The sequence below is a fragment of the Rattus norvegicus genome, chromosome 8, assembly GCF_036323735.1.
Source record: "Rattus norvegicus strain BN/NHsdMcwi chromosome 8, GRCr8, whole genome shotgun sequence".
In the NCBI taxonomy this organism is placed as follows: domain Eukaryota; kingdom Metazoa; phylum Chordata; class Mammalia; order Rodentia; family Muridae; genus Rattus; species Rattus norvegicus.
The window spans coordinates 105,600,076-105,624,554 of NC_086026.1; the positions used below are offsets into that span (position 1 = coordinate 105,600,076).

The 24,479-nt window shown below is 45.4% G+C and overlaps 1 protein-coding gene across 2 annotated transcripts in view; it reads left to right on the forward strand.

The window, feature by feature from the left end:
- Gk5 (glycerol kinase 5) overlaps window positions 1-24,479 on the forward strand; it is a 68,958-nt gene that overhangs the window by 38,058 nt on the left and 6,421 nt on the right. For both annotated transcript variants that reach the window (XM_008766574.4, XM_039082563.2), the window contains 4 exons: window positions 14,240-14,334; window positions 18,114-18,217; window positions 21,168-21,227; window positions 22,329-22,462. In XM_008766574.4, the coding sequence (XP_008764796.1) occupies window positions 14,240-14,334; window positions 18,114-18,217; window positions 21,168-21,227; window positions 22,329-22,462 (393 nt within the window). The remainder of the gene's footprint in view (window positions 1-14,239; window positions 14,335-18,113; window positions 18,218-21,167; window positions 21,228-22,328; window positions 22,463-24,479) is intronic.

A 24,479-nucleotide genomic window follows, 5' to 3' on the forward strand; every position in this document is an offset into this window, starting at 1 on the left:
TAGCGAGACTTTATTTCCAAACAAAACAAAAACCAGAAAAGCCTAAAGAAAGAAAAAGCCCTAACAGATGGCTCAGATGGCTCGGAGGAAGTCTGGGAGACCTGAGGTCAATCCCCGGGACCTACTTAGTAGGAGAGAACCATCTTCCACAAGATGTCCTCTGACCTCCATGCATGGGGCCATATGTGCACATGCACGCAAAATCAGTATATATGTTTAAAAATGACTATGGAGGCAGAGAGATGGAGAGTCAAGAACAGCCTCAGTCATATACTGAGTTTGAAGCCACCTCAAAAAATCCTGTCACTCCCTCCCAAATTGTATAATCCAGTGACTTTAAGGAGCTTGACCCGGTGGAAGAGGCGCCGTCACACAGCTCCTTACAGCTTTCTTTTTTTTTTTTTTTTTTTCCGGAGCTGGGGACCGAACCCAGGGCCTTGCGCTTCCTAGGTAAGCGCTCTACCACTGAGCTAAATCCCCAACCCCTCCTTACAGCTTTTTTTTTATGAGACCATACTCTCATAAGGTAAGCAGCCTGCTGTGGGGAGCCGCTCTCACCAGTTCCGGTTGTCTTCCTCCTCCTGGTGCATTAGCTGCTGCCTTAGTCCATTTCTGTCTCTGGGTTCGCTTACTCTGGACAGTTCATAGTCCTGGTCATGCGATACGTGGTCTGCAGTGATGACATCTTCCACAGAGTGTTTTCATGGTCTCCTCATGGTCAGGCTTGTCTCAATACTTACTGATTTCATTGATGAATAATATTCCACCACACAAATAAACCATGGCTTCCCTGTTCATCAGCTGGTGAGCATTTCAGGTAGTTTGGTCTTTAAGAATTGTTATTACACTTTTATTTTGTGTGTGTGTGTGTGTGTGTGTGTGTGTGTGTGTGTGTGTGTGTGTGTGTGTATGAGAGAGAGAGAGTGTGTGTGTGAGTGTGTTTTCGTTTGTTTATTTTATTTGTTTTTTGAGACAAGGTTTCTCTGTGTAACCCTGGCTGTCCTAGAACTCACTTTGTAGATCAGGCTGGCCCTGAACAGGCAGCCAATCACCTGCCTCTGCCTCCCTAGTGCTGGGATTAAAGATGTGTGCTACCATCAGCTCCTGGCCATGTTCTTTAAATTCACATTCTATCTATTTTGTGTGTGTATGTATGTGTATGTGTGTGTATGTATGTATGTGTGTGTATGTATGTGTATGTGTGTGTATGTATTTGTGTGTGTATGTATGGGGAAGAAGTGGAAGTCAGAGGACAATCCAAGGGAGCTGGGGCTCAGTTGCACTTTGTCTCTATCTCTGACTTTCTGTCTCTCTGTCTGTCTCTCTTGGGGATCAAGCTAAGGTTGTTAGGCTCAGCAGCAGGTGATTATTTTTTTACCCACTGAGGCAGGCATCAGCACCCCCTGGGGAATCTGATCTCACTAATAGCATAATGGTCCTGGGGATTGAGTCATCAAAGCTCAGTGTCAGGTGACTTTCACCCACTGAGCCATTATGGTGTCTCTGGTTTTTGCCTTTTGGCCATTACGAATAACAACCTGTGTATCATAACTCAAATTTCCTACACAAAATGTGAGATATATATAGCTGTCTTAGTCTGCTTTCTATTGCTGCAGTAAAACCCTGTGGGAAGGAAAGGCTTTATTTGGCTTGCACATCCCAGGTCACAGTCCATGATGGAACCCGCGGCAGGAACCGAGGCAGAGACCATGCAGGAAGGCTGCTTACTAGCTTGCTTCCTATCACTTCCTCAGCCTAAGTTCTTACTCAACTCTGGCAGTCTCTGCCTAGGGGTGGCACCACCCCCGGGTGACCTGTGCCTTCCCACATCAATCATGAATCTAGAAAATGCTCTACATGCTTGCCTCTAGGCACTTGGATAGAAGGATTTGCTCAATAAGGTTCCTCTTCCCGGATAAATTGTATCAGGTTGACAAAAAACAAGCCAACAACAAAAAAACCCAACAACAGCCAGGACAGACAGTACCAGACTATTTAAGATCGTGTGATTATCATTTATGAAAGTATGGTGACTTTATACTTTACTGATTTGAATTAAGCTTATTTATTTAAAGAAAAAAAGTTCTGTTGGCAGAAAATACTTGTTTTCCATTGTTCCCCTTCCCTGGAATCAGACTCTGGGCTTTGCACAGGCTGGGCAGTCACTGTACCACAGAACCACATTCCTGCCCACCCACCTCCATGAGCCTGCACTGAGCTATGAGCATGTGTGGGGATTGGTTGAAGCTATGGGAAGAGAGAAGAAAGGGAGACTGATCCCAGCCAAGCAGATTGTCATTTTAGAGTGTGGAGGGGAGACTGGGAGGAGCAGGGTGCAGGCTACAGGAATTTTATAAGGCAGAAAAGGGAACTTTTCTGGTGGAAAATTACATCAGCAAATCTATTCTTTGTAGACTCAGGGCCAAGGCAGAAGTGTTCTTTTTCCCCTGATGTTCTTATCTTTGTCCTTGTTGGAGTCTCCTGGCTCCTAACTTCCTGCAGATGTTTTCACTATGCTGTTGGCTTTTTTTTTTTTTTTTTTTGGTCAGGCAAGAGTTTCTCAGCTCCTCTGAGGTTCTTTGTTTTAGCTCATTAAGAATTACTTAATAGTTACTTATCAAGAAAACAAGTTTATTTCAGCGCTCTGTATCACTAAAGTCCCTTCTTAAGTGTGTTTCCTTTAACACACTTTTAAAACCTGAGAAGGACCAGTGAGATGGCTCAGGGCTAAAGGCTCCCATCGCCAAGCCTGAGGACTCCTTTGGATATCCTAGAACCTGTATGAGGGAAGGAGAGAACTGAGTCATACAGAATGTCCTTTGATGCCCACCCTGGGCACTGTAGCCCTACTCATGTCCCTCCCCCAATAAATAAAATTAAAAAGTTGTCAGACCCAGAGGAAACTCCATTTCCTCAAATATCAAAAGGCAGAAGGGACAGATGGCTGCCTGGGATCCGTATTAGCGCTCCAAAGCACAGTGGCTCCAGGCTCCCTCAGGGGTTCCCCTCACACATTTCAAAGGCCTTGCTCACTTCCTAGTCCTCTCAGCCCCTCCCCTGTGTTAAACTCCCCCAGCTTATGAGCCTCCATCCTTGGCTACTTAGTCTCCTCCTAACCCTGCTATTTCAGCTCTGTGCTCTCTTGCTCTCCCGCTCTCCTCTGCTATCCCCCCCTGTCTCTCCTGCTCCCCCTGCTCTCTCCCTGCTCCCCCTGGTGTCCCCTCTACTCTCTCCCTGCTCTCTCCCTGCTCCCCCTGGTGTCCCCTCTGCTCTCTCCCTGCTCTCTCCCTGCTCTCTCCCTGCTCCCCCTGGTGTCCCCCCTGCTCTCTCCCTGCTCTCCCCTGCTCTCCCCTGCTCCCCCTGCTCTCCCTCTGCTCTTCCCGATCTCCCCCCTGCTCTCCCTGCTCTCCCTCTGCTCTTCCTGCTCTCCCCTGCTCCCCCTGCTCTCCCTCTGCTCTCTCTCTGCTCTCTCCCCCTCCCCTGTTCTCCCTGCTCTCCCCTGCTCCCCTGCTCTCCCTCCCCTTCTCCCCTGTTCTTCCTCTGCTCCCCCTGCTCTCCCTCTGCCCCCCCACTCTCCCCTACTCTCCCCTGCTCTCCCTCTGCTCTCCCCTGCTCTCCCTGCTCTCCCCTGCTCTCCCTCTGCCCCCCCCACTCTCCCCTACTCTCCCCTGCATGTCCCTCCATTCCTGCTTCTCTCATCACCAGGACCAGACTGCTGACCACCACATTCAGTCTACTTCTTTATCTCCCTGCTCTGGACAATTCCAGATGCTTCTGGCTGTTCTCCTACATCCACAGTAAAAACCCTAGCCATCTCAAAAAGAAGTTTGGGAACTGGAGACATGGCTCAGTGGGTAAGAACACTAGCCATAAGGTTAAAAAATGTTTTTGAGGGCTGGAGAGACAGCTCAGTGGTTAAGAGCACTGACTGCTCTTCCAGAGGTCCTGAGTTCAATTCCCAGCAACCACATGGTGGCTCACAACCATCTGTAATGGGATCTGATGCCTTCTGGTGTGTCTGAGGACAGCGACAGTGTACTCACTTAGATAAAATAATAAACAATTCTTTTAAAAATGTTTCAGCACCCCTTTAATTCTGGCACTTGGGAGGCATAGGCAGGCAGTTCTCTCTGACAGTTCGAGGCCAGTCTAGTCTACAGTGCTGAGTTCTAGGGCAGCCAGGGGTACATAGAGAAATTCTGGGTAAAAATAAAAACCAACCCCCCCCCCAAAAAAAACCCAAAAAACCACCACCACCAACAAAACCCTTCTAGATTATCAGAAATAAAAATAATATAGCTTACATATTTCTTGTCTTTAGTTAATGTCTTTCATTTTCACCCCCATGGAGATAGGAAGAAAAACCCAGAATACTTAATTTCACATTCATTGATTTCCGAGTTCCACATGACACCTTATGCCCGTTACAGAATCTTTGCTGGTCAGCTGGGCTGGGGCTGTTCCTGGCGATTCTCAGAGAGAGTGAAAGCCTCAGAGAGAGCCAGGACGCTGACCTTGAAAGGCCCCTGGACTCCTAGCTCAGATTGGAGACAAGCCCGCCTCTGGGCAGAAAATGCAACAATTGTTTCCACTAGAGAAGTAGGCAGTCTGTTGCTGATTTACCTTTCAGTTTCAGTCCCTCCGCAGCTAATTCTTGCTCTCTTTGCGGGAAATCTACATAAAAATAAACATTTATTTGAGGGTATCCCTCTCTGAGAACTTATTGGTAAGTTGGAAAAAACCCTAAACTGTGTTCTGGAAACAGGGCTTGTCAGACTGAGGAGCTCTTCCCTTCTCCAGGCTGTAACCAAGCCTTAGGTCTTTACTGCCCCCTCCCTTCTACCCTTAAATAAGTGGGAAAACCCAGAATCAGGTGATGAAGGTCTTCTAAGTCAGTCAGAAAAATGGGTGTGGTCATGAGTGCATGCGCACTCGCTCGTGCACACGTACACACACACACACACACACACACACACACACACACACACACACACCCTGACACATGTGCACAGACCCCTGCAGCCTTGGCAGGATGATCCCCACAGGTTTTGGGCTAGCCAGGGCTACATAGAGACCCTGTTACCTATATTTCAAGTTTACTTCTTCCTTTTCACAGTTCTCCACAAGCCTTTCTGTAGACTTTCTGCTTTGCTCCCCTGCCACGTCCTTTCTCAGTGTATTATTATTATTATTGTTATTATTATTATTATTTATTATTTCAGTCTTAGGAACATTTCATATCTGCAAACTTTATTATTCAGTTCGTAAGTGAGTGGGCAGGATGTGCCTGGAACTGCATGTTGGTTGGCACAGGTGGCACTCCTGCCCCCTTGGAAGTCCCAGTCTCCCAAGAAAGACACACATTAACTGGAATACTAACGAGGATCCAGCGGTGCGTGTCTTTAGGCATAGCTACTGGAGACGGGAGAATTGCTTTACCCTAGAATTTCTTCAAGGTTAGCCTAGGTGACATAGCAGTATCTCGTCCTAAGAAAGTCCGAAGGGTGTGATGGTAGCCACCATCACATCAGCTCCCTGGAGGACTGACTCACTACGCTGTGCTACATGAGCACCAGGCCTGACAGCAGGGGCTTCTGGTGAGATCCTGTCTGTGAGAACGGTAGGTAAGTAAACAGATGCGCTAGGGATATTATTGTTGGGGTAGAAACCTCGGCTCTCGTCCAGACAGACCACACGAAGCCAACATGGTTCCACGTGGAAAGGTTTAATGAGAGAAGAGTAGAAGAGGAGAGGAGTAAAAGTAAAGGCCGGCCATGAGCATGGAGGGAAAGGGGTATGGGAAGTGGGGTGGGAAGTGGGGTGGGGAGTGGGGCAGCAAGAGAAGGAAGAGTGAGGAGGGGGCAAGCAGCCCCCTTTATAGTGCCAGGCACAGCTGGCTGTTGCCAGGTAACTGGGGCGGAGCATACCTGGCTGTTGCCAGGTAACTGTGGGAGTGGAGCTTAGACAGAATACCAACAATTAGAGTGCCCCAAGCATGTTTAAGGCTCTGAGCTTAATCTTCTGCAATACTTACTTTCATTCCTAAATATTTGCGAATATTTATTTTATACATATGTAGCCGTGCTAACTGCTAAGTAGACGCAGCAGCTGAGTAAATGGCTTTCCACAGGAAGGTCGGAAGGCTTCTTTAAAAGTGGTTAGGCTGGCTGGGCTGATGGTGGTGCATGTCTTTTAATACCTTCTCTCAGGAGGCAGAAGCATCTCTGAGTTTAAGGCCAGCCTGGTCTACAGAGAGAGTTCCAGGACAGCCAGGGCTACACAGAAAACCTCAGTCTTGGAAACAGAGTTTAGCTAGATGAGGAATAAAGGATCAGGAGGCTTGGTCATGTGTGGAGGCCTCTGGTTGAGGAGTGGTCCACATATATTGCGGACCACAGTGGAAGGACAGCGTTGGGGAAGGGGGAGCACTCCCGAATGCTTTTTCTCTTCCCTGGCGGTGGCAGTTCTCAGCTCCTCAGCTGACAAAGGTCAGGGGACTTCTTTCTTAGCAGGATCACTTTTAATTGCTAGTTCTAGTTGTGTCTGCTTGCCCCAAGCAATCCCCATTAGACTCCTCGGTAAGTACACATTCCAAACTGTTTACTTGAAGATTTAGGCTCCTGCTCTCTGGCACCATCCCTCGAGAGGTAACGTGTGCCTCATTAGAGGAGTTGATTTCTCTGTGCCTGTAATCTCAGCGTGTGAGAAGGTGAGAAGGGGATGCTGTGAGTCCCAGGTCAGCCTGGGTTGGAGTGACACTGTCCTCTAGCTGGGTTTCTGTTGCTGTGATAAAACACTGACCAAAACCAGCCTGCAGGGTTAACCTGGCTTACATATCAGGTCACAGTCAGTCACTGAGGGGAGGCAGAAACCATGGAGGAAAACTGCTTGCTCCCCACGGTTCCCTCAGCTTCCCTGCTTACACAAGCCACATGTGCCGGGCCTAGAAAATGCCCACAGACCAGTATGATGTGACCTTAAATTGAGATTCCCATCCCAGATGATTCTCGTTGTGTCAAGCTGGCAAAAACTAACTAGCAGGGAGATACCTGACTAAAAATAAATAAGTAAATAAAGATATTTTAACTTTTTATTTATTTACTTTTCGTGTAAATAAATTGTGTGGCTTTGGCTGGCTTGGAATTTATTATGTAGTCCAGCCTGGCCTTGAACTCATAATCCTCTTACCTCAGCTGCCCCCCCTCCGAGTCCTGGATTATTTTACTGTTAATATGTGGAACCTTATCATGGTCCCCCAGTCGTGTAGGTAGGTCTGCCCAGAGGAGTTGGTGTGATTATCTCCCTGTGCCTTGTAGATAATGACCTCACAACCCCTGATGTCGGACTCGGACCACGCACCCTGCTCATCCACCACCTTGCTGGGCTCCTTATTTTAAAAACTTACATGTCAGTTATAACAAACGTTCTTAATGCTCTCCCTTTGGAGACTTGGGCGGGGGGGGGGGGGTTGGTTTTGTTTTTCCTCTGAGGTTTAGTGGTACTCGATGTAGGATTCTGGAACAATAGTCTTTTTCTTTCGTAATTTAAATGATGTTCCAGGCTGGAGTGTAGCTCAGTCAGAGCAGTTGCCTGGCACCGGATCCTGGGCTTCACTCCCAGTACTGCAAAAGTAAATAGATGGACGGACAGACGGATGACTGATGGATAGATGGATGACAGACGGATGGATGGATGATGGATGGATGGATGATGGATGGATGGATGGGTGGGTGGGTGGGTGGGTGGATGGATGGATGGATGGATGGATGCAAATAAAAGATAAACTGCGCCATCGCTCTATTATCTTTTGGCCTCAGAGCTCCTGGTGAGAAATGCCCAGGCCTCCATCACTGAAATGCTTGTCCCTCAACATGCAGTTTGGCTGTGGTTTGTTTGTTGTCTTCTGATACAGGATCCCGTGTATACCAGGCTGTCCTAGAACTGCCTAGGTAGTAGAGGATGGCCTTGAACTTCTGATCCTGTCCCCATCTCCCAAATGCTGGGATTACGAGCCTGCACCACGGTGCCTGGGTTATGTGGTGCTGGGGACAGAGTACAGAGCTTCACTAGTGCTTGGCAAGCATGCTGCCAACTGAGCCACATTTCTGCCCCTCCCCCAGTTTTATTTTTGGCTTTCAGCTCTGTTGTGCTGTGTCTGAGCATATATTTCTGTTTGGAATTTGTTGAGATTCTTTCTTATTTGCTTGGAGTGCCTCCACCTCCCTCCCCTTCACCCTTTGTTTCTTGTTCCAGCCCATCCCCCCCTTCCTGAGGGAGGTCTCAATCTGTAGCTCAGCTTCCAGCATTCTTTCCGTCGTGGCCTCTCTGCTGCTGAGGTCACACACATGCATGTTATACTCAGCCGTGTCTGCTGCTGAGGTCACACACATGCATGTTATACTCAGCCGTGTCTGCTGCTGAGGTCACACACATGCATGTTATACTCAGCCGTGTCTGCTGCTGAGATCACACACATGCATGTTATACTCAGCCGTGTCTGCTGCTGAGGTCACACACATGCATGTTATACTCAGCCGTGTTATTTGTTGATTGTTTGTAGTCCGTCAGTTATAGAGGCTTGGGGCATAGTTGGACAATAGTGTTTTCCTAATAGTAAGGCTCTGAATTAGACCCACAGCACCTCAAAAACACCATAAAGATCATATGCATTAGTAGGGCATGGTAGCATATACCAATAATCCTGGTTCCTGGGAGGTCAAGGCCATTCCTGACTATAGTGGATTGGAGACCAGCTTCGGTTGCATGTGACCCCATCTAAAATATAAAGAAACATTCTGTCCTAAAGCAGTGCTGTGTGATGGCTCAGTTCATGTGCTGAGCCCTGTAACGTTTGCACCGGGGACACACATCTGTCATCTCAAACACTTAGCGCTTCTCTATGGTGAAAACTTGCAGACTCCTTCCTTCCAGCTGCTGCACTGTGGCCCTGGTACGGTTTTCTGCACTTACCCTACTGAGCGGTATCTTTTGTTGGGGGGCGTCCAACCCAGGGCCTTGTACAAGATTCCAGGACCCCCCTTTTTTCTTTTACTGTTGGAATTTATAGTAACTTATTTTTCAAGGAGTAGTTTCTCTGATATTTTACTCTACCTCTGTGCCTCAAAGGAGAGGGATCCTTGCTGTCTTTGTCCCACAGTCCCAGGAGCTGTTTCTTCTGTTTGCTTCTTCAGTGCTTTTCCTCATTCCCCATGGTATTTTCTGTCATCCAGTCTCCAGTTTTTCCAGTTTTCTCTGTCGTCTCCATTCTCTTTTGAGCCAATCCAAAAGAGTTCATGTTTTTATTATATTTTTCATCTCTAAAATCCTCATTTGACTGCTCTTCACAGCTTCTCTTTTCTTTCTTTTTAATTCAGAAAGGATATTATATTAAGTGTTTATGTTGATTTATGTATATGTTGGCACTATATATGTACTTGGGCCCTCATTGATTGGCCAGAAAAAGGCATCAGATCCCATTGAGCTGGAGTAATAGACAGTTGTGAGCTGTCATGTGGGAGCTGGGAATCAAACCCGAGTCCACCAGAAAAGCAGCCAGTGGTGGTGGTGGTTGTGGCTGTGGTGGTTGTCATTGTTTGTTTTTCGGGACAAGGTTTCTCTGTCTCATGGTGGCTGTCCTGAAACTCACTTTTTAGGCCAGTCTGACTTCTAATTCAAAAAGATCTGCCTGTCCCTGCCTCTGGAACGCTAGGATTGAAGGCACTGGCCACCTCTCCGGCAGCAGCCAGCGCTCCTGATGCAGATCTGTTTCCTGTTTCTCCAGCTCCCTCTGCTCCTTTACTAGGCTTCCTGCCTTCCCTTTAAGTCTGCTTCTCAGACTGTGGCCATCGTAGTCATCTTCGAGTTTTTCTCAAATAATCTCAATGTCTGAGGCATCTTGGGATTTATTATCTATTCTCTTGCGAAGAATTAAGAAAATTAACCGATTTTAAGGTGTTTCTGACATTAGGCTGTTTATGAGACTCGTATTTAGATTCTATGGGGAATTTTGATATTGTAAGTTTTCCTTTTTTTTTTTTTTTTTGGTTCTTTTTTTCAGAGCTGGGGACCGAACCCAGGGCCTTGCGCTTCCTAGGCAAGCGCTCTACCACTGAGCTAAATCCCCAACCCCAAGTTTTCCTTTCTTGTATTAACGTCTAGTTTGTTTATTTTCTGCTTACAATGCTTTGTCTGTACCAATAGAGGTCAGAAGGTGTCAGATCCCTTAGACCTGGAATGGTGGGAAGCACCGTGTTAACTGGGAACTGAACCCAGGTCAGGGGCAAGAGCAAAAGTGCTTTCAACCACTGAGCCATCCCTGCAGCCCCTTAGTCCACTTGGATGGGCTGAGATTGCGAACTCCTCCTCCTCCACTGCCCTAGGGCTGTTTCCATTGTCTTTTCTGTTTTCCAAGCATTTGCTCTGCTGTTTGGCTCTGTCGCTCCGTAGTGCCACCTGGCGGCCATTCTTGGTAGTGTTCTGCCTAGAGGTTCGTTCTCAGTGACTCTAGTTCATTCTCTGTGGTCACATCTTTGCTTGGGCAGCCTTTGAAAAAGATCATTACAAGGTAATTGTCTTGAATGCCTTTTTTTCAGGGGTCTCCCTGATAGATTGGCAGGGGCTGCGTCCTGGTGTCTGGCTAGATAGTGTCCTTTAGTCTCTCTCTGTTGAACATAGTCCTTCACGACTTCTGTCTGCTTCTGCATGGCAAGGGATGAGGAAGTGAGGGAAGGAAGGAAGGAAGGAAGGAAGGAAGGAAGGAAGGAAGGAAGGAAGGGGAAGCCTTTTCCGTGTGCCCTTGACCTGGCATTGTTTTTCCCCATTGTTTTTCCCTTTTATTGAAAATATTTTTTCTTTTGTAATATATCCTGATTACAGTTTCCCCTTGAATGAAAACACTGAGGACATGGGCCCTCCTAGGTATGGGTTGAGAAAGTTTATTGTAGATAAATGGGGGAGTGCAGCCAGAGGTATCTGGAAGTGTCCAGACCACCTGGCTGTGAGAGGACAGAGGTGGGGAGCAGGAGTGGGGAGGAGGCAGGGACCAAGACGTGAGCAACAGTCAGAGGCCTAGAGACTGTGTAGCCAAAATGGCTAGGGGAAGGGCAGTAACGCCAGGGGCTGGAGAGTTCAGAGTAGGAGTGGAAAGCGCTGACGCACTAGGGCCCTCACAGGGGAGGGACTGAGGGAGGCTGGCAGCCAGTCCTCAGTTAGCTTCTTGTCTAAGTTTGAGACCTAAAACCTCTCCTTTACACTTCCCATTTCCTTCTCCTCTCCCATCCTATCCCCTTTCTATCTCTCCTTAGTAAACAAACACTCGGCAGGGCAGCAGGGCGGTTGTGGCTAACACCTTTAATCCCAGCACTTGGGAAGCAGAGGCCAGCCAGGATCCTCTACAGATTGAGTTCCCGGATAGCTAGGAATACACAAAGAAACCTTGTCTGGAAAAGCCAAAAAAAAAAAAAAAAAAAACCAAAAAAAAACAAAACCAAAGTTTTCTAAGAGATAGATAATAAAATGTAAAATAAAACAAAAGTTGCATTAAAATTGAACAAGACAAACAGAAGGAATAATTCAGGAGAAGGCACAAGAATCAGAGACCCACTTGTTGGGGCTCAGGAACCCCATAAAAACATGAAACTGGAAGCTGGAATTAAGCCAGACGTCTAGCTTTGATCTTGCATGTCTTATCTTGATTATAAAAATTAAACCTAATTTTCACTTTTGTTTTGGATACAAGTCTTTTGTAGCCCAGATTATCCTCAGAATTACTCCATAGTTGAAGCTGGCCTTGAACTCCTGGGCCCCTGGTTTTTACCTCCTAAATGCTAGGATTATGGGCATGCATCAGTATGTCCAGCTACTAGATGTGTGTTTCTTCCACATATTTATTTATTGCATATGTGCGAGAATGCTCACACGCCACCATGTATGGTGGAGGTTAAGGGATCTGCTGGGACAGTTCTACTGTATAGATCTGGGGGTCAAACTCAGGTCAGTAGACTTGGCAGCAAGTGCTTTTGTGTTGCAGGATATTTGATCACACGGTGAACCTGAGATTGTTATTTAATGGAAAATCCTGTTTCCAGTACATGCCTTTAGTCCCAAACAATGAAGGTAAAGTTAGTTTGTAGAAGAAAGTACCCATGTTTGAAAGTGATGTCTAATTGAGTAGCAAAGTGATGAATCAGAGAAAGATTTGGCAGACTAGACCATGCCAGCTCTCACAAGAGGAGAGAGGAAAGGGAAACTACTTGAGGGGCAGCACAGAGAGAGGAGGAAAGAGTTTTACCAAGAGAGTTTTACAGAGTTAGGGTGCAGAGAGGACAAGCTAGACATAGGTGAAGACAGAAGGAGCTGGAGAATCGGAAGCCAGAAGATTAGAACAGATTGCTAAAGTTAGTATGAGGCCAAGCAGAGCAATCAGTTGGAGGCCCAGAGAGAAGCCAGATTGAATCAGTCAGCATGGAGAAGAGTTTTGAGGCAGAGTAGCTGAGTTGACCATCCAGCCAGAGTTCAGAAAGAAGGGTGAGCTTATTCTGCAGTAAGTCTCAGATGCTGAAAACATTCTAGGCCTGGATAAGATTGAATGGAGGCCAGAAGCTTCCCAGGACTAGGCCTGAGTTACCAGAGGGAGGCAGTGAGTCTCTCAGAGGACAATTGTATCAAGAGAATAAAAGTTACCTTTGTAACTTTACCTGCTAAATCATTTCACGGCCCCTGACTTTTGCTTAAGGGTAGATTTGGGGAGTTGAGAGGGTTGAAAAGGGTCTCCTGTACCCTAGACTGACCTTGAACTTGCTCTGTAGCTGAGAGGGACCCTGATTCCCCTGCTTTCACCCCAAGTGAATTTAGTTAAACCTGTGATTGTGAAATACCAGAGGAATTTTGATTTGTCATCTGGACATTTTGCCCAAACGGATGAAACTTAACGGATCTGATACCTATCATATTGAGTAAAATTTGTAGGTATTATATTAACCTTGCATATTATAGCAGGATATTATACCACTTAGCTGCAAATTCAACCACAAATTGTCGTCGTCATCATCATCATCATCAACCTGAGTTCCAGCATTGATCTCTTTGCCTCCCTTTAACCAGCTCTTCTTAGTGAAACAAGCCCACCTTAGCTGAGGCATGAAATGGCCGCACTGACTGCTTGACTGGGGACGGAGGTTTTTCACCTGAACTCCGCCACTTCCTCATTGAGAGTCACTTCAGACTGGCTTCCCTGTAGCTCAGTCGGCAGAGTACTCACCTAAAGTGCACAAAAGCCTGAATTCAATCCCCAGAACGGCATAACTTGAGAATGGTAGTGCTTGCCTGCCATAGCAGTAGTTGAGAGGGAGAAGCAGGAAGGTCACAGAGTCAGCATCCTTGGTGACCCAGAAAGTTCTAGGCTAGCCTGGACTACATGAAAATGTATCTCAATACAAACAAACAAAAAACCCAAAGGCCTGTATAGTGACACATGGCTTGTTTCTATACAAGGGGGACAGGAGCAGGAAGAGTAATCATTCAAGACCATCCTTAGCTACATGCTGTTTTAGGGCAACCTGGAGTACATGAGACCCTGTTTAAAAAGAAAACAGAAGGCCACCTCGTACACAAAGGATCAATATAGGGCCTTATAGCTAACTGACCAATGAAAAGTCCTTAACATAGTAAACAGGAAATGAGACTCAGGTTGCCATGGAAACCACCAACATAGCTGAAATGAAAACCATAGCTAATACCGCCAGCCAAAGGAAAGTAATGTTCTGTTTGTTGCCTTTGAGATAGGATCTCACTGTGTAGCCCAGGCTAGCCTTGAACCTATCTGTGGTAGTTCTCCTGCCTCAGCTTTCCAGGTGCTGAGATTACAGGTATGTATCACTATATATAATGTAATATAATGAGAATAATATGACAAAAACAACAGCAAGAACAAAAAAACAAAAAGACAAAAATGGATTCTTCTTCAGCGTAACCGGATAACTTTAAGGAAAAGAATAAGGGCTGCTATGCATAGAACTTACTTAGGAGGACCTTCAGGGTGGTCTCCTTTGTGTAGACCTTTGCTGTAAGCCCTTGTGGTCAGGACAGAATGCCTTCTGTGCTGACTGCTTTACATGAAGAGCCCTTGATGTTCTGGTCTAATTTGTGGGGACCCTCCATGTCCTGGTTTGTCGTGGGTTATGTGTGTCCCTCTTACTGCTTTTGCTCTAGGGTTTTGTTGACCCTGTGCTTGTGTTTGCAGACCTCTTCACAGATGCTGCTGAGACTGAGAAAATGGCCCTGAGCCTGGAAGATTCTGAAGGGGTTTATTTTGTCCCGTCTTTTAGTGGACTACAGGTATTCTTTTAAAAAGTTAATAGAATTAGCGAACACTTTCCTCTCCAGCCGTGTTCCACATTACATGGCTGTGACTCTCACCTTGGCGACACTATCATTGTGAGACTTAAAGTTTAGCAGGTTTATCATAGAACTTTTATTATGACCGAGGTGTGTGATATGAAACAGGCAAGTTTCCAAGTTGCTGGGCAGTGTGTGTCACGACATGCGCTTTCTTTACTTAGGGAAAGTAGACTGTTAAGATCTGGAAAAAGGATGTCCCTGGCCATGGTTGTCTAGGCCTTTAATCCCAGCACCAGCACTTTGGAGGCAGAGGCAAGAAGATCTCTGTAAATTCAAGGCCATCTAAGACTACATAGAGAGGGCCTGTCTCAAAAACAAGCAAACATCCTGTCTTAGGGTTCCTGTTCCAGCACAAACATCATGACCAAGAAGCAAGTTGGGGGGGCGGGTTGGGGATTTAGCTCAGTGGTAGAGCGCTTGCCTAGGGAGCGCAAGGCCCTGGGTTCAGTCCCCAGCTCCGAAAAAAAGAACCAAAAAAAAAAAAAAAAAAAAAAGAAGAAGAAGAAGCAAGTTGGGGAGGAATGGGTTTATTCGGCTTACACTTCCACATTGCTGTTCATCACCAAAGGAAGTCAGGACTGGAACTCAAGCAGGTCAGGAAACAGGAACTGATGCAGAGGCCATGGAGGGATGTTACTTACTGGCTTGCTTCCCCTGGCTTGCTCAGCTTGCTGTCTTATAGAACCCAAGACTACCAGCCCAGGGACAGCCCTGGTACCCTTGATCACTAATTGAGAAAATGCCTTACAGCTGGATCTCATGGAGGCATTTCCTCAAGGGAGGCTCCTTTCTTTTTTTTTTTTTTTTCCGGAGCTGGGGACCGAACCCAGGGCCTTGCGCTTCCTAGGTAAGCGCTCGGGAGGCTCCTTTCTGTGATAACTTCAGCTTGTGTTAAGTTGACACACAAAACTAGCCAGTACATACCCCAACCCCCAAAGAAAAGGGAAAAAAAAGGAAAGAAAGCTGCTGAAATGACATACATACATAGTTAATGTACATATTCTGAAGTGTATCTGTTTGTGCCATCAGCTTTTTCCAAAAACCAACCCATCTTTCAACGACTATGATAGAGTATGGGTTACCATGTCTGATCAAAAGTGAACCCAGTAAACGACCTGACCTTGAAATGCTTAAATTAGTATTCTTTAATTAATAGAGCTGTGCTTGCCTCTGCTCAGACTTAGAATGCTGTCACAAAGACTTAGGGAAAGTTTTCAGGCATAGAGTTAAGAACAACAGTAATTTGGGGGAGAGCTTCTACTAGTCCTTTAACCTCACATAGAGGGCGGAGAGAAGGCTCTGTGGCTAAGAACCCTTTGCTGCTCTTCCAGAGGACTCCAGTTTGATTTCCAGCACCCATGGTGGGCAGTTCATAATCACCTAGAACTCTAGCTCCAAGGGATAGATAGAATGCCCTCTTTTGACTTCTGTAAAAGTTAGCTCTAGAAAAAACCAGCCCTGTGCTCCCAGAAATAAGACTTAGACTCAAAACATATTTACAAATACCTTGGTCATATAGCTAGCCTCTTTTCTGATTAGCTCATCACTTATTCTCATCTACATCCCGCCACATGGCCTGTTACCTGTGCTCAGGTACCGTGTGCGTCTCCCCACATCTTCCCAGGTACATCTCCCGCCTGGCTCTATCCCAGAATACTTCATGCCCCCCGGATGTCCCACCTCCTATTTCCTGCTTCAGCTATAGGCCGTCAGATTTTTATTGACAGGTGCCACATCCACACAGATACAAATATTTTCACTACAGGCTTCTGTGGATAACTATGGACAGACAGACACTCATATAAGTAAAAGTCATATCTTCTTAAGAATAAAAAAAAGTCCATCTCATTGATAATTTTTCATGGCTGGGGAGTAGATTGTAGCTCTGTTGATAGAGCACTTACTGGGATGCATCAAGACCTGGATTTCTCTCTAGTGTTGCAAAAACCAGGGTGTACCGGTGCATCCTTGTAGAGTTGAAAGCTCAAGCTCATCCTTGACTACATAGAGAATTGATGGCCTGCTTGAGCTATGTGGAACCTGTCTTTAAAAAAAAGAAAGGAAGGAAGGAAAGAAAAGAAAAGAAAAAAAAATTCACTACCACCACTACTGAAATTGTGGAGTTTGCTAATATAACCTAGAAACTAGTGGGGGGGGATCAATACCATATCATATTTTCACTTCAAAGTTTTAAAATAGCTTTATTGTTTAATATATGGGTTGTATGACAGAGTTTCAGGGGAGATACAACATATACATACATACAACAGAAAGGGAACCAACCAAAAGCAGACAGTTTAATAACCACACAGCACAAACTTGGTGAACCAGTTTGTTTTTATTGGGAGTTACTAATGGTAGTGCAGGCGTTTAACAAGGGCAAGGATAACTCAAAAAGAAAAGGAGGAAGAGGAGAAGGAGGAAGAGGAGGAAGAGGAGGAGGAGGTACTGGTGGTGGTGGTGGTGGTGGTGGTGGTGGTGGTGGTGGTGGTGGTGGTGGTGGTGGTGGTGGTGAAGGTGGTGAAAAAAAGAAGTGGCCCTATAAAGCAGCCCTGTCACCACAAAGGTGACTCCAGAAAGCTACAACTCCTGCACAGCTTGCAAGTCAGGGGAATCTCAGTAACTGCCTGGAGTCTTCTCAGCAGTTGTTTCCTCCTTAAAGACTTGCAAATTTCTACTCTCCCAGGCAGGTGACTCTTTCTGAGGTCCCCTGCCCTCCCTCCTAGTGGGGAATGTTTCAATTTAGAGGAAACTGATGTGCAACAATGTAACATTCTCCTTCTGTTTGCTCTCTGGTAAGGAGCCGGAGTGTATGAGGGTCTTCTGAGATTGAGTTAACATATCATACCCCTGACAGACTGTACAATCTTGTAACAGCTACAAAAGTAGGATTTGGTTAGCTCACTGATGATCCATCTTGGGAAAAAAAAATATGCTCAGGGAATTTATAGTAACTGTTTTGACAACTCTCTTTAGTTATTTATCGCCTCATACCTCTAAAATAATACAAAGTATAGTATTTAAAAGAGGTGAAGGTGTCTCAGCTTGCTGCTCTTCTAAGATCGAGCATTTACTTCCCAGTTCACAATGGTCGTATGGGACCTTGTGTGTGATGCTCCGGGGAATCTGGTGCCCCCTTTTGGCTTTCACAGGTACATACGCACATGTGGCATACAACTACAAGAACATGGCTGTACATAAAAATTAAACAAACCTTTTAAAACCCACAATGTGATTGATGACTGAAGCCTGAGGTGGAAGCAGGCTTTGCCTACATGGTGAATTCAAGACTAGATTGGTCTATATGAGAATCCTATCCAAAGACAATGCCTGAGTATGTTGGCACACATCTTAGTCCTAGCTCTGAAAGACTGAAGGCAAGTCAATTTCTGTGAGTTTGAGGACAGCGTGGTCTATACAATGAGTTCCAGATCAGTTGAGGCTGCATGGTTAAGACCTTGTCTCCCTCCTTACCCACCTCCCCAAAGTTATCTTTAGCCAGTCATGCTTTTATAATCCCAGCACCTGGGAGGCGGGAGGATCATCTCAAGTTTGAGGACATCCTGAGATACAAGAAACATTGTCTCAAGAAAAAAAAAGTTGTCTAACAATCAGCTCTTTGTTCTGTAATGTAAATTGTTTAAATAAGCATTCTTCTGTCAAGCCTGCAGATATAATTTAGAACATAAATGATGTGTTTTTCTTTCTTGCTTTAGGCTCCATTAAATGACCCGTGTGCCTGTGCCTCTTTTATGGGTTTGAAGCATTCCACTAGTAAATACCATCTCGTCCGAGCAATATTGGAGTCAATAGCTTTCAGGTAAAGCCTGTCCCGACTCCCTCTGCCATCTTTAGACTTGGTCAATTCCTTTATACATTTGCTACCAAACTGAAATTTTCTGCTGGGTGGGAGGAGGAGGGGGAGGAGGAGGGGAAGGGGGAGGAGAAGGAGGGGAGGGGGAGGAGGGGGGAAGAAGAGGGGGAGGAGGAGGGGGGATTTGGTGGAAAGATTCTTTTAAAAGATGTATGTTTTAATTGTGTGTGTGTGGTATGTGTACTACATTCATGCACAAGTCCTCAGCTGGATCTCCTGGAACTGGAGTTGCAGACATTTGTGAGTTGTCGTGTAGGTGCTGAGAACTGAACCCAGGTCCTCTGCAAGAGCATTAAGTGTTTTTTTAAGGTTTATTTATTTATTTCATATGTATGAGCACACTGTAGCTGTCTTCAGACACACCAGAAGGGGACATCAGATCCCATTACAAATGGTTGTGAGCCACCATGTGGTTGCTGCAGGGAATTGAACTCAGGACCTGTGGAAGAACAGTCTGTATTCTTAACCACTGAGCCATCTGAATTCGTTTTTAACCTCCGAGCCTTCTCTCCAGTTCTTGAAGGGTTGGTTAGTTTTGGTTCTCAGAGAGGAGATCATACTGTTCTGGCTGACCTGAAACTCAACTTGTAGCCCAGGCTGGCTTCAAAATCATGTTGGACCTCTTGCTTAGCCTAGTACTGAAATTACAGGTGTGAGCAACTTAATTGTATAAAATGAAAGAGATGCTTCTATTAATTTTATTTTAAGGTGTTTATTTCATTACTTATTATTTGTATGTGTGCTTGGGTAAGCACCACAGCACACGTGTGGGGGCCAAAGGCAACGTTGTGAACTCAGCTCTTTCCTTTCACTGTTACGAGGCTTCTAGAGATCTAACTTAGGTCTCCAGGACTGGAGGCGAACACCTTTAACCCGCTGAGCTACCTCCCTAACCCTCTTAATTTTAACTAAACATACGCCTTCAGCTAAGTGGGTATGTACATGTTCTAAATTCTTGTTTTATTTAGAAATCTAAATTCTGTTTACTGTGCATCATGTCATGCCTGCCTGTGTGAGGTATATTCCTGATGTGTACAGGAGGCAGGAGAGAGTGTTGGATCCCCTGGAACCAGGCCTACAGATTATTCTGAGCCTCCATTTGGATGCTGAGAATTGAACCCAGGTCTCCTGGAAGAACAGGAAGTGCTCTTAACCACGGAGCCATCTCTCCAATCCCTCACTACTCAGCATATAGTATATATAGTGTATCTATAGAATATAGTGTATGTATAGTATATTTTGTATATACAGTATATTATATATGTACATATATAATATAGTGTATATAAAATATAATTTATTCTTATGGCTAATTTTCATATTTAATTAAACCAGTGCCATTTAGATTTGATACCTAGAAATAGGATGATTTTTAAAAATAATCCAGGCTGGGAACATAGCTTTCAGTATTATAGCTTGCACTTTGAACATGTGAGGGTCTGAATTCTCACAAGGGAGAAGTCAAACCAACAACAATCTGTTACAACCGAAAGCTAATTATTAAAGAATAATTACGCATGTTTTCCTTAGTCTTCTGACGATTGGACAAGTGCAGTGTGTGGTTACCACTGATCGTCAGCCTGAAATGATTTAGCATCACAAGGAGACGAGTCTCCAGGCATGCGTATGAGGGAGGTTTTAGATTCAGTTAACTGAGATAGGAAAACCCACTGACTTGAGCAGGATGCGTTTCTCTCTGCCTCCTGACTGTGACTGTGCCTTAGACCTCTACTCCCATGCCTGCCTTTCATGATTGACCATGCCCTCAAACTCGAACCAAAAATTAGATCTTCCTTCCTTAGGTTTGTTTTTTTTTTTCCAATTATACTGTCAATGTAGGAAAAAAAAAATAACTAATACTTGGGAGGTAGAGGCAGGTGGATCTCAGTGAGTTTGAGGCCAGTCTGGTCTATATAGTGAATTCTCGGCCATCCAGGGCTACATAATGATATCCTGACTTTAAAGAAAGAAAAAAATGTAAGGAAGGAAGGAAGAAGGAAGGGAAAGAAGGAAGGAAGGAAGGAAGGAGAGGAGAGGAGAGGAGGGAGGGAGGGAGAGGAACTGTCACTAGGTGTGAGGTCACATGAATAGAATGCTGGGACCTTGGAATGTAAAACTAAAAGGATCAGGTCAGGGACAGCCTTGGCTACATGGGGAAGGAGTTCAAGGTCATACTGGCTAGGTAAGACTCTCATTTTTTTTTTTTTTTCCGGAGCTGGGGACCGAACCCAGGGCCTTGCGCTTCCTAGGTAAGCGCTCTACCACTGAGCTAAATCCCCAGCCCCAAGACTCTCATTTAAAACACACACACATACACATAAATAATTGGGGACTGGAAAGCTAGGTCAGTGGTTAGGGGCCCTGGTTGCTTTGCAGAGAATCCAGGTTCTGTTCCCAGCACCGAGGTGGCAGCTTGCAACTCTCTCTAACTCCAGTTCCAGGGGCTCTGGTGCCCCCTTCTGGCTCTCACAGGTACTTCAGTCATGTTGAGGACCACACACCTACAGGCAAAGCACCCATACACTTAGAATGAGTAAATCTTCCAAAATAATCTGTCATATATAAGGAGCGTGTGTTGGCACTTTAACGTCTGTTTGAGTATGTCACAGTAAAGGCTACTGGTTAAATACATAACCACTTGAAACTGAATAAGTTACACCCAACTGTAAAATAAAAATCACACTCTCGTGCAGGAAGATGAGAAACACGAGGCCCTGAGCTTTCTGAGCATGGATTAGGCAGTGTCTACATGGCCAGTATTTCTTTGATAGTTTCTTTTGCAACTTTTATCAAGTCAAGTCAATAAAAAATAGTCCTTATTTTCTTTTAAACATCAGACCGAAATACAGAATTATGACCAGAGTGTGCTCTCAATAGTTATCTTGTCTCTGACTAGGAACAAACAATTATATGATATGCTGCAGAGAGAAATCCAGATCCCGGTCACGAATATCCGGTACGTACATACGTAAGCTTTGCTTCCACCAGGTCCGTAAGGAGATACAGGTGAGTCAGCCCGGCAGGTTGCTCAGTGATTGAACCTTTCCCCTGGTTTGAGCCATCACCACAGAACAATCAAACTAGAGATTAAAGGAAGAGGAGGCTGTTACTTTCATTTTTCCTACGACTTCCAAAGCTATGTCAGCTCCTTGGTGATAAAATTGTTGGTCGTAACAGTCTGGAGAGGAAAGTGCTCTTTCAGATTTATGAGGCTGTAGCGCAGTGTGGGGCTTCAGGGGCTCTGGTCCAGTGTGTTTGCCACACACATCATCAACAGCACACCTGCATTGTAGCAATCCTCCCGCTGTGGAAGCGTCAGACTTCTATATCCCAATGGGCTCTTCTGTTGGCTGTAGTTTATCTTGTCATAATCTTGAGCTAGTGACAAATGGAATGAGAGATGCCAGGACGGAGACCCGAATAGAGAGCAGGATTTATCTGGGAGAAGGGGAGTCAGTGTCTTTTGCTGGATACCCACTGCTGAGCCCACCGGGCTCCAACAGAGAGCGCAAACTCAGTGGGTCACAAAACAAGACGATAGACACAGAGATGAGAAAAAAAACATGTAGGGGAGGGAGTGGATCGACAGACGGTCAGGAAGTGGGAGACGGGGAGGGGAGAAAATAGTTAATATGAATTATGTAGATGTGTGAAATTCTCAAAAACAAACTAAATTAAGAATAACAAGAAAATATTTCAAGATTACTCAGTAAAATTATATAGACCAGCCATGGTGCCTCTTTGGAGCACTTGGGAGGCAGGGGCAGGGGAATTGGAGCCTCTTCAATTCCTGAGTCCAGGCCCTCCTGGGCTTTATGATATCTTTGTGGTTTTGTTTCTGTTGTAAAGATCTTGTCATAAGTTCAGCGCCAAGTGATACAATTTTAAAGTCAGAATAAAAGCGTAGCTGGGTTGAGGCGGCAGCTCAGTGGTACAGGCCTGCTTAGCTCCTTTAAAGCCCTGGTTCAACTTCTAGCCTCTCCCCTGGAAAGTTAACATCATAGAGTCTAGTTTATGGTGCTCTAATAGTAACTCGGTTCCACCCTGCTTCCCACAGGGCAGATGGAGGTGTCTGCAACAATGCTTTTGTCATGCAGATGACTTCAGACCTGATTAATGAGAAGATAGACAGACCTGCCCACTTCGACATGTCCTGCTTGGGTGCAGCCTCTCTGGCTGGCCTTGCTGTTGGTATGTGTGCTCTTTATAAAAAGGGATGCTTTTGCGAGCTCATCCTCATTCACAAAATGAAGGAGAGCATCTGGAAAGCTCGTGTCTACACCTCTGTTATACACCTTACCGTCCCATCCCAACTTTACAAGAAAGACTGGGAAGGAGGGGCATTTCAATATCAGCTGCTTCAGTCTCTAGCGAGGGATGGTCTGAGATGAACCTTCTCAGTACAATGTTAAAGACAAGAACTGTAAGACAGATGGTGTTCAGGGAGTCCACTGAAGTATGTAACCAGCTGCCCCCACCAGCGGGGACCCAGTTATTTGTGGGGGTCGAGGGGGACCCATACCTATGGGAGAATGGGCGAGAAAGAGGAGCGAGACCAAGCAGTGTCCTTGTCAAGGTCTGTTTATTGAGAGGAATGTACAGCATTTAAAGCTCTGAAGCAGGAATTGAAGCAGGAACTGAAGCTTAGGGCAGGGGAGTACAGGGAAGTGCCCAAGGGCATAAGGTGAATCATTAAACTGCAAGATATTCTCCTTAGACAATGAGGCAACAGGCTTCCGGGGACATGTTCTTTGAAAAGGTCAAGCCCTTCTCAGGAATCTGCTCAGGGCCGGGTTCTAGTTTTGCCTAGTCCCGCAGTCTGGTCCCTGACAACCAGCGTAGTTACCCCTTGGCATGGATGCCACGAGGAAAAGTGAGAGTGTAGAGCCAGAGATCAGGCTGAGGACCAAGAGGTGAAAATGACTGAAATATTTTTAGTGATGAGAGGAAGTTCTGGCTAACCCAGCCCAACAGGGTTCTCGATAGATAAGGACCCTGGGGGGGTAAACCTTGAGGCCTAGAAGTTGAGGCATAGTTGAAAAAAGATCAGATGCATTGAGGTGTAGTTTGATGGGTTTGCCACTAGACCCATCTTTTTTTTTTTTAGAAATCAGCCATTTAGAACATTGCTGGTCGGTGATGATGCACACCTTTAATTCCAGCACTCAGGAGGCAGAGGCAGAGGAAGGTGGATCTCTGAGTTTGAGGCCAGCCTGGTTTACAGAGTGAGTTCCAAGACAGGGCTATGCAGAGAAACCTTGTCTTGAAAAACCAAAAGGGGAAAAAAAAAAGAGAGAGAAAGAAACCAGCCATTCTTCTCCTTATTGCAGCCATTGAGCGCCTTCTACAAGATACTTATGGCTGGGAGTTAAGAGGTGAACGCCAGAGTCTCTGGTCTCTGTGTGATCAAACAGGTGCAAGAAGTGGTCAGATCTGTGATAAACCCTCAAAGATCGATGGTTTGAAGCCACAAGGGTATCAGTTCCAGAAGAGGCAGCAGTGACCTGAGCTTCTAACAGAATTTTATGTTAGGTGTGTTATCAAATGCCTGTCTGTGATTCCAGCTCAGGAGGTAGAGGCAGGAGAATTAATAATTCCAGGCCAACCAGCAGCACGGGTCCTGTCTAAAAATACACGTGTGTGTGCACACGTGTACACACACACACACACACACACACACACACACACAAAAATATGTGTCATCTAAAATATTTTGCTATTGGTAAGAGATACTTGAGGTTGAGCCTTGCTCTGGGGGGAGGATGGGGCATAAATGCAGGTAAATCTCTTGAGTTCGAGGCCAGCCTGATGTACGTAATGAGTTCTAGGACAGCCAAGGCTACCCAGAGAAACCCTCTCTCAAAAAAACCAACCAACCGACCAACCAACCAGCCAGCCAGCCAGCCAGCCAGCCAGCCAGCCAGCCAACCAACCAACCAACCAACCAACCAACCAACCAAATAAATAAATAAATAAATAAATAAATAAATAAATAAATAAATAAATAGGTATTTGAATAGTGAGCTTCCTGACCCACCTTACCATTTGAGGTTGTGATATAGTTTCAAATGAATTCTTTGAATTCTTTGTGCACTTTATATTATGGATTAAAAATTGTCTTTCCAGAAAAACAATATATGCTAGGTTTTATTTTGGATTGGAATTTAAATAACTTGTACAAAACAGTTTGAAAAAGAACTTTTTAGTG